The 14,774-nt window shown below is 38.2% G+C and overlaps 1 protein-coding gene across 2 annotated transcripts in view; it reads left to right on the forward strand.

Annotated features, from left to right (window-relative positions):
* Nucleotides 1–14,774, forward strand: part of gpr158a (G protein-coupled receptor 158a) — a 71,540-nt gene that overhangs the window by 43,827 nt on the left and 12,939 nt on the right. For both annotated transcript variants that reach the window (XM_008396493.2, XM_008396494.2), the window contains exon 5: nt 2,745–2,813. In XM_008396493.2, coding sequence (XP_008394715.1) covers nt 2,745–2,813 — 69 coding nt within the window. The remainder of the gene's footprint in view (nt 1–2,744; nt 2,814–14,774) is intronic.

Consider the following 14,774-nt stretch of genomic DNA (forward strand, 5'->3'; position numbering starts at 1 on the left):
CTTTGTTTTTAGTTTCTTTATAGAGCTAACGTCAACAATTCAAAAAATTAATTAATATTTGGGTTGCACCGATTGCATTTTTTTTTGTCGATTGCTGATCCTTAAAAAGCTGATCCTGATTTTTGGCTGATACCATTTTTCTGTCTGTATTGATGCTAAATACAGTAAGAAAGTCACTGAGTTGGTGACAAACATGCAGACGTGACCCAGTGGGTCAGTCTGTCAGTCAAACCTGCAGAAGAGGACAGAGGTTGATTTCTAGACCTTTGCTGAGGTGGATGAGATCAGTGGATAAAATCGACTTCATGTTTAAGTATTGGCCAATCAAGGAAATTTACACTGATAAATCATAACTCAAAATATAATCACTAGGGGTGTTTTTACACCTGGTAGTTTGGTAGATTTGGTTTGATTTGGGACCAAAGTTGCAACATTTGTTACATTTTCAGCTGGTGTGCTTCACTGTCACATTACACTGTGCCTAATGAACCAAATTAATTAAGAAAGCTGTTCCCCTCCTTGCCTGTGGTGGCGCTGCGCCAAGAAAACAACACAAAAACTTCTGAGGACGACACTGACCGAAACTGTTTTCTTTACAAAATGTAAACAAAAATGGAGAAATGTCAGATTTCAGCGGTTGTAGGATTTCTCTTACGTCTTTGGTATAAAACCACGAGACGTTTCTCCAGCAAGCGCAAGGCTAGCGCATTTGTTTTGTATTCTGTGTGAAAAAAAATCACCAGAAAATATCACAAGTCAACAAACCCAAGAACTGATTTGGAGCAAAGTAAGTGAACTGTAGGTAAACGCATAACGTTCATGTACAGAACCATGGAAAACTTGGTAACACTTTATTTGAAGGGGTGTGCATAAGACTGACATGACACTGTCAAAAACATGACATAACATCTGTCATGAAAAGAAGGAGTCTTTATGAATGTTTATGACAGTTGTCATGAATTGTCATTTGGTGAATAATGACACTTTTAATGCAAAGTTGCTCTAAAAGTTGCATTGAAAGTCCATTAAAAATGCCAACTTTGCATTAAATTATCACAATTTACAAAATCATGCAAAGTTGGCACTTTTAATGGACTTTTAATGCAACTTTTAGAGCAACTTTGCATTAAAAGTGACATTATTTACTGAATGACACTTCATGACAACTGTCATGAACATTCATAAAGACTCGTTCATGTTCATGACAGATGTTATGTCATGTTTATGACAGTGTCATGTCAGTCTTATGCACACCCCTTCAAATAAAGTGTTACCGAAAGCTTCAACAGATTACAAAACAGTCCGGCATCTTTGAAGCAAAAAGTAGAGAAATTAATTGTTGCCTTAAGATGTCTGCGTACAACTGTATATATGAGAGCAAATATTTATTATTTATTATTAAATTAACCTCTTAAGATGTTTAATTTAATAACTCTACTTGGCATATTGATATTTTTATTCATTTCATTAATTTTTTGTTAAGACAAAGCAACTTTGTTGAAATGCATTTAGCTTTTTTGAGCTTAGCTGTTATCAAATTGCATCCTCAAAGTTGGCATCAGTTAAGATCCTTCTCATAAAGTTCAGCACAAAAAGGCCAAAACTGTGCAAAATGATAAAAGATGCAAAATGACCCGAACAAACAAAAGTTAAATTTCTGAAAGCATCTGTGTAACTGAAAATAACTGACTTTGAGTTTTCTTTCCTTAATGACGACTTCCACACTGAAGAGTGTTGTATTAGTATTTAGTTTGGTGCTTTCAAATCAGCCAGTCGAACATTAATTAGACAATCAAAATCAGTTAATACTGGACAGACCATCTTGTTTATCTTTACAGGAATCGTCTTCAAATTTAAATAAAATGATAACTCAAGTGCAGCAAAACTTAATTATTAAAAACTGCTTCCATATCCACATTATTAATTACTGTTGAATCTATTTACAGAATTTTGATAAAACATTAAAACCTCTTTGTATGTTTAATTTTGATTCAAAATAAAATAAACATCCCTCATGTGGTGAAGAGAAGTCGGGCTTCACTTTTCTTTTGTATGTATTTTTAATTTGGTGGCACAGCTGTATTCCTCTCTCTGAGAGCCCCTCAAGCATCTTGTCAATTAGAGGACACAATGTTACAAAAATATATTACATAAAGGAAGAACAGGACGTGCCTGAAACGGTGACTCCATCAAAATAATAATAAAAGAAGCTTTAAAGGAAGAGCTTTTACTTTATTCTTTTTCATGCCCAATAATAAAGAGGCAGAAAGTCTTTCTTTCATATCTTTTAGCTAAACTCTGTAGGCATTTGGTAAACCACTTTTATTTAACATCACACCATAACTTATTAGAGTATATAGGCAAGAAGAAATGTTTTTATTAAATTGACAGTTTGAATATTAAAGATTTATGTCACGTTTCTAGAGTCACCAAAGAAAGTTTTAACACAGAGATCATGAGTTCAACCATACAGGCAATGAAAAACAATCAGAAAAATAATAAAAACACTTAAAATAACACTACAGCTGTTTGACTAATTAAAGATAACTTTTGCAACGTGTTTTTTAAATTATGGATTTGGAAAGGGAACATAAGTTTTTACTGAAAATGTTTTGTTTTAACATGTAAAGTCAAATAAATGCCATTGCTCTGGATGAGAGTTGTTTCACTTTTCTTTTCATTTTGTTTTGACTCATCCTGAAAGAAATAAATTAAAAGCCTGTAACGTCTTTTTGCTTTGGCAGAGCATCAGGGCGTCAGGCCTTGTCCTGCTGGAGGCCATTCTCTGCGGCGCACTCCTCCTCTACTTTCCGGTAAGACGCTCCGCGCTAACATCTGCTTTCATTTATTTTGAATCAAGACAACCTGGAGTTAGTCGTTTACTCTATAGCATACGTGTCAAAGTCAAGGTCCAAGGGCCAAATCTGGCCCGCCGTAGCTTTTTATGTGGCCCTCTAGGCTCCAAATGACAGATCCCCACAAATTTTTTTTCTGACTTACTGCAAATTTAAGTTAAAGGTAACTGCTGCCTCAGCCTGACTTGACGTCAAGTGATCGATACGCTGACTAATAAAAAGTCACGATTAGCATCGTACATTAGCACTAAAATTTCTTAGAAATATTTATAAATTAGCACCACAAATTCAAAACAATCATAAAATCCTGGATGGACTGACCAGTGTGAGAAGATGATCGATGTTATTTAATCTTGAGTAACATTTACTGAATGCTGCAACAAACAGCTGTTTATTGATATCTTAACCATTTAATTGGTTTTATCAAGACGCTCTGGCACAACCGGCCCTTTAAGAGCATTCTGATTTTTGATTTGGCCCAAATGAAAATGAGTTTGACGGCTGATGTAATGATGGTTTTTCCACAATGACTGTGCGCGTTTTCTGCAACCAGAAATACTTTCAAACTTTGTCTTTCTCTAAAGAGAAAACACATAATTCAGCCTCTGTATTCCTGTACGCCTGGTTCTGTTGATGAGCAGAGTGAGTGTGAGAGAACAGAAGAGGCAGAAGCAAACATCCTGCGGCTTGTTGGTGACCCCCTGCCTAACATACACCATCAAGTCGCCATCTGTTGAAGAGCCTCACATGCTGCCTCTCAGTTAGTCGCACAGTTTCTTCCTTTCAGTGTGTTTTCATGCTTTTTGGCCTCTTTAATTTAGGAGGTGTTTTAATTAATTAAATACAGACGCATTATGCCAACCACACCCTGGCATTTTCTCCCTCTTCAGCAGTGGTCAGCAGTCAGCAGTGGATATAATCTAAGAAGAAACACTGAAATCTGTAATTTCCAGATTTTGTTTTGCATTGAGAAATATTTGGACGACATGACAGGAGGCATATTTGTTTAATATTTTTTGGTTTACGGAAAGTGAGACGTTTCAAAGACCTCCTGATTGTTGAACCACATTTGAGGGCATTGCCCCATTACCTAGCAACAGCAGCAAAGCCCAGCCCCGTTCCCTAGCAACCCAAATGGAATTCCAGCATGTTTGGTCAGCTGGTGTTACCACTGTATGCTCTATACAATGGCTGCTGGAAAAGATGAGGGTTTTGTTGTTGTCTTGTCATCCAGAAACCACTTTCTGCATTCCTGTTGGTTATGCAGGAGGCTCTACTTCTGCTTTTCAAAGATGTACGATTGTCTAACTGAGCGTCTGTTTGCAGCCATTTTGACATGTGAGTGTAAACGCTGAGCTTATTTGGATTTTAAGTGACAAGATGCCCTAAAACATCTTGTACTGATCATTATCTAAAAAGAAAATATAACGAACATATTTTGTTTTGCACATAGATCTATGTTAACCTGTTCAGGGAAGTATAATAGGTCACCTTTAAAGCACATTTGGTGTTTGAACTATTAAAATAGACAGTTATAATAATTTTTAGTGGTATTGTTTTCTAGTTTCACTGTGGGTCCACCGTATGTAAACTTCGCTGCACTTGTTTCTGGCTTTGGGATCAAAATTAAGCAACTGATTCTGTAATAAAGTGGATACAGGATTTAAAACATAGGTTAAGCTTTCATATGAAGCTTTTAGATCAGCTTCCTTTTGTCTCAGTTTGTCCTATTTAAAGGATATAATGATGCTTATGACAAACTGGGGGTTTATTAGCCACAAACTGAATTAATATAAAGTGCGAGAGAGTATAATTACTTTAAAAACAAATCAATTTGTGTCGATCAGTTCTATTTCAAGCCGAACCTCCGCAGAACCTCATCATTTCTTCAGATGATTAGGCTCCCCCGTAACACCCACGAACCCATTGATTTACCTTGAGCCACCATTATATCTTCCTCTTTGGTGCTCAGGGAAATGGATAATTGCAATTTAGTTGCAATCATGCAGAGCCGCACGCCTTGTGAAGCGATACAAAGTAAACGTAATTAAAGCCAGCTGATTTAGAGCTGGCTAATCAATGCAATTTGCTGCGACAAGGTCCTGGAAAGTGGTAATGTTTAAAATGTGCAGAATGAAAGTGAGCCTGGGAGCTCAGCGAATGAATGAAAGGCAGATATTTCTGTTTCCAGCTGGCGTAGTGATGGCAGCGGCTGCTAAAAATAGAGGGCTTGTAAAGGGTTGAGCTTCACTTTGTAGATTAAGTCAGATCTGCAGAGTGAAGGCGTCTGGATTCGGTTTGATCTGTTCTGCAGAAGTGGTCGCCGTCGCTGATCTCGTTTCCATGGTTTAATGTCTTTGCTCGACACCGGGCCGATCTCCACCCTGATGCATGCGACTCCTGTGCATCGCACACAATCCAGAGCTGCAAGGGCGAGAAGCTTCACTCTAAATATAGATCCTGAAATATTCCTCCAACCCTGCTGCTGCTTCCATTTTAAATAATTCTACTGTTATTAAGCAGCTGGACACGCACGCTGCTCCCACCGCTTCTTTCATGGAGGAGAAATGCTTTTCCTACCCCAGCACACTGCACAAGTCTTGCCAAGTATTTTTGGTTTAGTTTCTAGTGCAAATATCTTAGTACACTTAAAATAAGGCATAACTAACTCACAAAATTAGTTTTTTCCAGTTTATTCATGGCTTCTACTTGTTCGAGTCGAGCTAATTTGTCTGTGAACGTAACACACCTGGTTGGGGCTCACATATGGTGGTATTTACAAAAGTTGGAAACAGCTAGCTTAGAAACCGACCCATACCTCCTCCCTCCTGACGTGTTAATCAAATTACTGACTGCCTGAATTTACAGCACATGATTTATTTTAATATGTCATGAACAGCGTTTCCCCTTAAACCAGAGCGGCTTTAAAAACGTACAGAAGACGAGATGCTAACCAGTTTTTTTCATACATGCTAGGCCATGGTTACGGATAGATGTGTACCTTCTCCACAACGCGATATTTAACATCTTTCCAATCATACTTACTTATAAAGTAAATGAACATTAATCTTCTTGCCTTCTATAAAGTGTTCGCTGCTAATCCGCGGTTACACCGAGCGCTGCCAGTCATTATGCAAACACCTTTTTATCTTTCCTCATTAAAAGTTATAAAATAAAATGACAAGTTTGGTTTCTATCCTTGTCTGTTTGTTCAGCCGACCACCGCGTCCTGTGACCATTTCTACTGGGAAACCAGCTAAATAAAAGCGACATTAGGCCACCAGGTGTGGCGGAGCTCACCAGCTCACACCTGAGCCCGCTCCGCTCCGTCTGTCTTGGCAGAGCGGGCCGAGTTTCGAAGACAGTGATCCCACGTACAAAGGGTCAATAGGAGATTGTCTTAAATCTGGGAAAGAGAAATACTTGTTGCATTGACAGATTATTTTTTCCATATTATACATGAAATAATCTTCCAATAAAACTGGTACTTTTTCATCAATATTAAGGAATTATTGTCTCAAAACAAACTCCAATGTCTTGCTGATGAGAATTACAGGAATACTAAGAGCTTAGCTTAGCTGTCAAGTTAAAATTGTCTTATTTCTAAATTAGCACCAAAAAATCTTTGATTTTTATTTTTGCAAAATTCTCAAAAACCTGATCTTTCTGTTGCTGAATTTAAATCTCAGTTATCATTTCAGCTTTCTAATTTAGCCTGTAATTCCAGAGAGATTAGGCCAGTCGCCGTTGCTTTTATATTTTATTGTTTATTTGGCCAATTTTGTGTTTTCTGATTGCCTTGTGCCTTTGGTTTTTAAATTGCTTCATAAATAAATGAATGAATAAATGATTAAAATGAAAAGACGTTGTTTAATTTTAAGAAGTATTCATGTTACCAGTCTATTAATTGGTTTTACCACTACATCCTGGCCCTTTAAGAACATTCACAGCCCAAAATAAAAAGGAGTTTGACATTTTTTCCCTAGAGATATGAAAAACAGTAACTACCTGGAAGGTGCATTTCTGGGTTATTTCAACTTCAGAATAAAAAGTAAAGAGACGCGTTTCCTGACGCGTCTCTCTGAGCTGGGTGGAAATATCTCCGGATCTGAGCGGCGATGAGGAGGGGAGGGAATTGCGACTCGACTCCGATCTTGCCTTGAGCAGAGGCCAAGCTGGATGTAATTTACACTCAGCCCACCTCAGGGAGCAGCAGGAGGAGAAACCATTACCTCCCTCCAGAAAGCCGGTCGTCCCATGTGGCAGGGAGTGTCAGCTTTCATATAAAAATGGATCCGTTGCTATTACAAGATCCCACCTATCCTTAGTGGCATCCCCTCCCTCTCAGTCGCTCTGGAGGAGCTCAGGGAAGAAGAAAAAAGCAATGAGTGGGAAATGATGACCACATAAACCGGCTCCACTCGGTTTCTTCATGTCAAAACATTAAAACTAGCATCAGATCTTCTGTTCTGACAAAATGATTCCCAGAGCTGCTGCATTTCTCAGATGGAGAGAAATTCCCCCTCTTTTTTTTTAGCTGGTTGTAGTTTTGATGACAAAAGGCTGAAATTCAGCACCGTCTGATGTTGAGCTGCTACTGCAAACCAAAAGCAGCGAGTTTACTCTGCGTCACGGACAGATGACTCACGGATGATGTTTTTATTTTGGCATTTTCATTTCAATAAGTGCTTCGTTGTGAAGTTGCTCTTGTCCTCATCATGCTCAGCTGCCAGTAGAGACAATAACTCCATTCAGGCCGTAATTTTCAATTTCCACGCTGATTGAATGACTAAATGTGGTTGGAAACTATTACTCTAGAAATCCAAACCAAAAACAATAAATCCATCCATCAGTCCAACGCTTATTCAAAAATGCTTTTAGACAGTAGGACTGGGTGATAAATGTAAATAAATTTGGTTTTTGAAGATTAATTTTTGGGAAATCTGGATGTTTTTACACTCTTTGAGTTGCCATATGGATGTTTTACAGCTTGGACTTTGAGTTTGATAATTGATTAATCACAATCTGATTAATCGTTTCAGCCCTGCAGACCACAGGCTAACATAGATTAGCTGCCAAATAAAAAGCATTACTGAACCAATCAATCCACCTATTGATCTCCTATTGATCTCCCTCCCTTCAAGATACTTAAACCGCCAACACATCAGAGCCACTTCATCACGGTGAAGAGGTTGAGTGTCTGGACAACTCCAGGAGCTGTATGCCGTTTAGACGCGTTTCCCATCACAAACTGGTTTTGATTGATGGATAAAATGTAGAGGATAAATTTCAGAGATAGTGGAGCCTCATTTTGGAGCTAAATGGGATGAAAACCTTTACCAGTTGAGTCTGGTTGAATCTGACTACAGGAAGTACCAGATGCCAGACCATAAATGAGTATGGAAGACAATTAGGGCCACTAAATAAAAAAATTAGAATCAGAAATGCTTGAATTGTTTGTGCACCATGAGGCAAATCTAGTCTTTCTCTTCAAATCTACCAAATAAATTTGGAACAGCCTTTCAGAGTGGATTAAGTTAAGGTTTACAAATCCTGTAACAAGGAAGAAACAGTTACGTTTTTATATGCTAACAACTTAATTGACATGTACCTAAGAATGTTTGGTTACTTTTTTAGGATTTTTGACAAACTGACACATAAAGTTCTGAGTTCAAAGTCAAAATTCTGAGGAAAAAAAATAGAATTTTGACTTATAGAAATTCTGAAAAAAAAGTAAATTTTTAAAAGAAGTCAAAATTCTGAGATTAAATCAGGATTTTTCTCAAACTCAGAAAAATTTTGCTTTTAAGAAAAGGTCAAAATTCTGAGAAAAAAGTAAATTCTTAAAAAACAAATCTAAATTTTGAGGAAAACAATAGACCTTGAGATTAAAATCAAAACTCAGAAAAAAATCAAAAAGTCAAAATTCTGTGAAAAGTCAGAATTCTGATTAAAAAATAGAATATCTTCCACTGTGCTGGTGATACTACTATCCAGAGTAAAAGTAAAAAGTTTACTTAACAAATTTGGATCTTTCTTGAACTGTAAATTGGGGATCAGAAAAAAAAATCAGCGCAACGATCACAAATGGCCCCTGAACCACACTTTGGGCACCCCTGCTTTGCCATATCAGTTTGTGGAGAAGATATAAAAATGAGAGTGCAGAGAAATTTATTTTAACTTTTTCTTTTTTTTATTTCCTTCACTCAATAACAAAAATGTAAAGTCCATGTAACAAAAAAAACGTTACGAATTAAGACATAAAAAGACGTATAAACTTATATCTGCCTCATATTCAACTCAGAATACTACTAGATATATTTCAAATACATTAAAAATAAACAAAGATTACAATTTCTTTTAAATACAGAAAGAGGTTTAGATTGTTTTATTTCAATATTGCTCCATAACCTGATAGATGAAGATATTGATGTCTTTGTAATCGACATCCTGTGGGGTCATGACCTCCACAGGATGCTGGATCAATCTCTGAACATTGACATTTTTATTGAATTCCTGTTAAAACTTCATTAGAAGCTGCTTCTCCTAACAGCGAAAATAATCCACTTCCTTCCTGATGTTATTTTTTAAAATGTTTTTTCCTGCCCTGCAGCGAGAGCTAATTATCCAAAGCGTCCCGGCGCGAAACACTTGGTGATATTCTCTGTGGTGCTTCCAGTCGTGTTTGGGTTTTTTCCCATTCTCACATGAAACCTTTTGGGCTTTGTTTGTGTTTGGAGCAAACCCAAGTTCTGTTTATGTTAATGCCATAATTATGGCTTAGGGTCGCCGTTACAGTAAGGTCACTGTCTGCTTCAGATCTAGAAAGCTGCCAAATCTCTAACCCAGACAGTTAGTGTAGTACAACAAATCATGCAAGTGGCAGTAATGGCTCATATTTGTGAAAACTGACAAGACTGAGAAGTCGGAGCCTGACGGAGTCTGACAGGATCTTGGTGTTTCTGAGAATGTCTAAACTTGGAAACAGATTATCCAATTCTGAAGACTGAAAAATGAAAATTTCCAGACTGTTTTGTATACCACATTAAATTTCATATGATAATAAGAAAAACTGGTTTTCATATGTAAAAAATAGACCCAAAGGATGTTATTTTATCATGCTTACATTATTCTGGGATGCAAAGCTTTCAGCGTCCAGCTTTAGCATTGTAGTACAGCTAGCTGCAACAGGAATGTAGGAAAGATTTCAATGAACAATTGCTGTAAAATTCAGAGTTGTTTATGGTCAAAAATGTTTAGCCACAACCATTTTTGGCCTCAACTAGTTGTTTTTATATAAAAGCTAGCTTTAGCACTGTAGCACAGCTACCTCCAATAGGAATGTATGGAAGAGTTTAAAACTCCCATGAGCAATTGCTGTCAAAGCCATACAGTTACTTTTGGTCACATTTTTTAGCCACAACAATTGTTGGCCACAACTAGTTGTTGTTGTTTCTTTCTTTATATAAAAGTTAGCTTTAGCACTGCAGCACAGCTAGATTGAACAGGAGTGAAGGAAAGCATTTATAACTCCCATGAGCGATTGATGTAAAAGCCATACAGTTACTTTTGGTCACTTTTTTTTTTGCCACAACCATTTTTGTTCTCAAGTGGTTGGTTGTTTTTTTTAATATAAAAGTTAGTTTTTTCTTTGTGGCACAGCTAGCTGCAACAGGAAGGTATAAAAGAGTTTACTTTTTGCATTAAAACTCATGGATTTTTCATGGTGCATTTGTTCATTTTAAGGAGTTCTGAAGATAATTTATAATTGAAGTCTAAAAAGTAAAAAAAAAAAGTTAAATTCATGGGGAAAGTCGGTGTCTCTATGCCAAAGCAATATCAGTTTTACTAACTCAGAAATGATCTTTAGGAATTAAATGAAGACAGCAAATCTTGTGCTAAAGTTATTAGCAGTGAATAACAAATCTGGGAGCTGCTTGTTGCACCACAGCTGGGTGGTTTACATCATGGGACGCTTTCCAGGCCCTGAAACTGCATGACTACCAGCTGGTGGGCGCTGAAACGAGGAACGGTTCAGAAGAAAAGATAATCAGAAATAAAGTGCTGATTGAGCGAGCAGATGAGTGACTCCTTCTCTTGTTCCATCAGACCTCGCTGATTTATCAACACCTTATTAACAGTTGGAGATAAATCTGTGCATGATAATTTAAATCCTGTGAAATTTAGCACACTACCTGTTGTTATTCTCAGCCTTTCAGTGTTTTCCATTTTAATCACTTCTGTCTGAATGCATTTTTTTTAATGCTGTAGATGTTTGTTAAATCATTTTCCCTTTTCTTGCAGAAACGTACAAAGAGCATTCAAACAACATTTGTACATTTTGTGCCACAAACCTCCATTCATTTTATTTGGATTTTATCTGATAAAGTCAGAAACTGTTTTGCTTCTTAGATCTAAAGTCTGGATTTCATCTTCCTTAAAGGGCCAGTATCATGTAAAATGGACTTTTTTTAGCTTTACATCATTTTATAATGTTATTACTTTATCAAAAACAAACTTGGAGTATTACTTTGATTCTTCCATGCATGTTTAAGAAATCCTTTAATCTCCATGGCAACCATTCAGCTGTGGAAAACGCCTGGGCGGACCTAGCTCCGCCTTTGAGGCGCAGCTCCTCCCCCCATTCAGCTCCTTCAGACTAGCCAGCAGCAGTTAGCAAACACCTGGTGGAAATGTGCGTCTGCTGTATCTCCTATACTTTTCTCAACATGGCTCCAATATTGACCCCTAAAAAGTTGTTAAAGGGTTAATAGTGGAGCCATGTTGAGATGACTTCCTGAAGGCGGAGTTTCAAAAAAAGCAGGAGCTTCTTAAAGAGACAGAGGCCCAATTTCAAATCGCAAAGTTACATTTACTTTAAGTCATATTTGATATGTACAGCATTTTAATAACAACTGATAGGGAGAAACATAGTACTTCATCCGATTTCTGACCCAAATAATTCACCTCTGAAGGTGGTTGGGAAAGTTTAGTCTTCTGCAGGAGTTTCTCCAAACTTTACTTTGCTTTTTTGTGAATTTGAAAACGTTAAAACTGCAGCATATAACTGTTATAAAAAATAGTTTGTAACTATTTGTTGAAACTGTCACCGTGTAATGACAGGATGGTGAGACAGATCACTTTTGAAAAAAGTCTAATTCCTCTGCCTTCTCCCAGTCTTAGCGTTGTCAGTTACAATCTGATGTGGCGCTGCTCGTCCTCCCTTTTCCTCCCAATCTGCTCTCTGCTACGCTGCAGCTAGCATAGCACCAGTTAGCTGAGCCACCAATGACGGCGGATAGATGGTTTTCCTGTAACAGTGAGTTGTTTCCCCATCATTAACACATTTAACAGCATGTACGTCAGGATGATTGACAGCGCTAAGACCCTCCTCCTGGCTCTGACTGGTTGTTTTTGTTCGGGAGCGGTGGAGAAGATCGATCTTTTCACAGATTGTCTCATAACAAACCGTCACAACATGGCGACAGTTTTAACAAATATGTAAAAAACATTTTTTAGTATAACTTACACCCTGCAGGTAAAAAGTGTTTCTATTCTGCAACATAAAGAAACACGCTGCGCTTCAGTTCAGGTATCCTTAAGAGGCTGAGTGAAGAAACTAAACCTGTCTCATTCACAACTGAACATGTAAAACAAAGTTAAGAATTGTCTCCATATCTGTGGGTCAAACGCTGTACGTTCACACAGTCCTGAATCCCTTTGCTTACAGACGCTGCTGAACCCTTAATGCGCAGCACTTAGCATCGATTATTAATGGGAGGTTTGAAAAGTGAAGGAGGGCAGAAACTGATCTTCCTCTTTATGCTCGCTGGCGTTAAGAGAAGCCGGCCTAAAGATCGGGGGCCAGACGCTTCCCAGAAAGCTCCTGATGCAAAGTGCATCACCAGAGCAGCCGAGGTTTCTGAGCGCCAGGAGGAGACGCTTGAGGACAAAGACCGTCCTCAGTTTATCTGAAATACACGTGTATATATTTTGACTTATGTTCCTCTTTTGGTTCTCACGACGGCTCAGTTTGTCCGTTTTATATTTTGAGTTTTGTTGCTTATCGACTTTTGTCGCATGTTTTTTGTGGCTGGTTTATGGCATTATCAAGTGGAGTAGTGTATGTCACACATTTGTGGAGTTTTTTTTGTTTTTGTTTTATGCTATCATTGACAAAATCCAGACCAGAAATTAAAATTTTAACTGTTTTATGTGGATCTGAAATGCCGAACAGGGGTCTATACTCCAGACTTGAGCTTTTAGACGTCTCTGTTTCAACAAATAATGAGGATTAACTTCAAACTGAGACGGTAATTCAGTCCTTTGATACAGGGACAAATCTAAACAGTGAATTAACTGTGATTACACTGCAAAAACACAATCTTACCAAGTATAAATATCTGATTTGAAATAAAACAAAACTAACTTACAAATAACTTTTCAGTAAGATGTAAGAGCTTGTTTTAAGTCAGTTATTCCCTAATATTGATGAAAAAGTACTAATTCCACTGGGAGATTATTTTCACTTACAACACTGGAAAATTGGTGTGTCTGTGTTTTATAGATGATATTTAGAAACAAGTTTGTGTTTATTTAAATCAGGGGTCACCAACTCCAGTCCTCGAGGGCTACCGTCCTGCAACTTTTAGATGCGTCTCTGCTCAAACACACCTGGATCAAACAAACTGCTCATTTCCAGCCTACTGCAGAGAGGAATGAGTGCTGGTGAGGAAATTCAGACATTTTGGAGCAGAGGTGAATTTAAAAGTTGCAGGATGGTAGCTCTTGAGGACTGGAGTTGGTGACCCCTGATTTAAATCATTCGATGTCTAATTTTTTTCCCACCACAAACAAAACCAGCACTAGATTCAGATCCCAGTTAAAAGCGGCCATCTTTTCTGGTCCCTGGTGGTTTTCCTACAGCCTCTTGGTTACCTGAGTGAAGTTGGCCCCCCCACCTTCTTCAAATCAGACAAAATTGGTGTCAAACGTTTGTGCTGGTTTGTGCAGCAAAAATTTTCGTTTGTGCCGCTATCATTTWAAAGATATAAAGAAATGTTTCTAGAGGTCATCCAAGGTCAACCACCCCCACACCTTCTCCAAATCAGACAAAATGGGTGTCAATCAACTCGGCTACGTTTGTGCTGGTTTGTGCAGCAAAAATTTTTTTGTTTGTGCTGCTTTGGCTTTAAAGATATTAATGAAAGTGTAAAGGGCAAAAGGTCAACCAGCCCCTCAACTTTTATGAAATCCAACTTTCTTTATATCTTTAAAATGATAGCGGCACAAACAAATTTTTGCTGCACAAACGGAGCACAACGTTTGACACCAATTTTGTCTGATTTGAAGAAGGTGGGGAGGCCAACTTCACTCAGGTCTCTTGGTTCCCTGCGGACCCAAATGTGCGTCGGCGTGTTGCTCAGTACCTGCCAGGATTGCTTCCTTTTCGTCATCTCTTGATCTCCGTTTCAAAAAGACGCTCCAACGTGAAGTGAAACACCTGGTCTGCAGGTAAAATGAAAACCTCAGCATTCACTTTCTGCTCCCTGGAGAAGCTGAGTCAACCTCTTCCATTGAGTCAGAGGTTTCGGTTCTGTCGGCTGCGGGGCGAGGATCCGGGCTGCCGCTCCGCTCTCGGCTCCTCCGTGTCCCTTAACTGACTCAAACCCGGTGAGCGCCAGCATGGCTGCGTCTTTTCTGCTGCCTGAGGGAACGTATTAATGCCTCAGCTAATCCGATTACCATTAACAATCCCACAGGGGAAATCACTGCACATCTGCAACGGACAGATAATTATGTCGCCTCAGATGTTTGTTTCTGTCTCTTCTTTCTTTTTTTTTTTGTGTTGGCTCTTTTCATGTCGCTGGAAGGCCATCAGGGTTTATTTTTTACTTTTAGTTTTTTTTAGTTGGCAGC

The sequence above is a fragment of the Poecilia reticulata genome, linkage group LG20 (assembly GCF_000633615.1).
Source record: "Poecilia reticulata strain Guanapo linkage group LG20, Guppy_female_1.0+MT, whole genome shotgun sequence".
Lineage (NCBI taxonomy): Eukaryota > Metazoa > Chordata > Actinopteri > Cyprinodontiformes > Poeciliidae > Poecilia > Poecilia reticulata.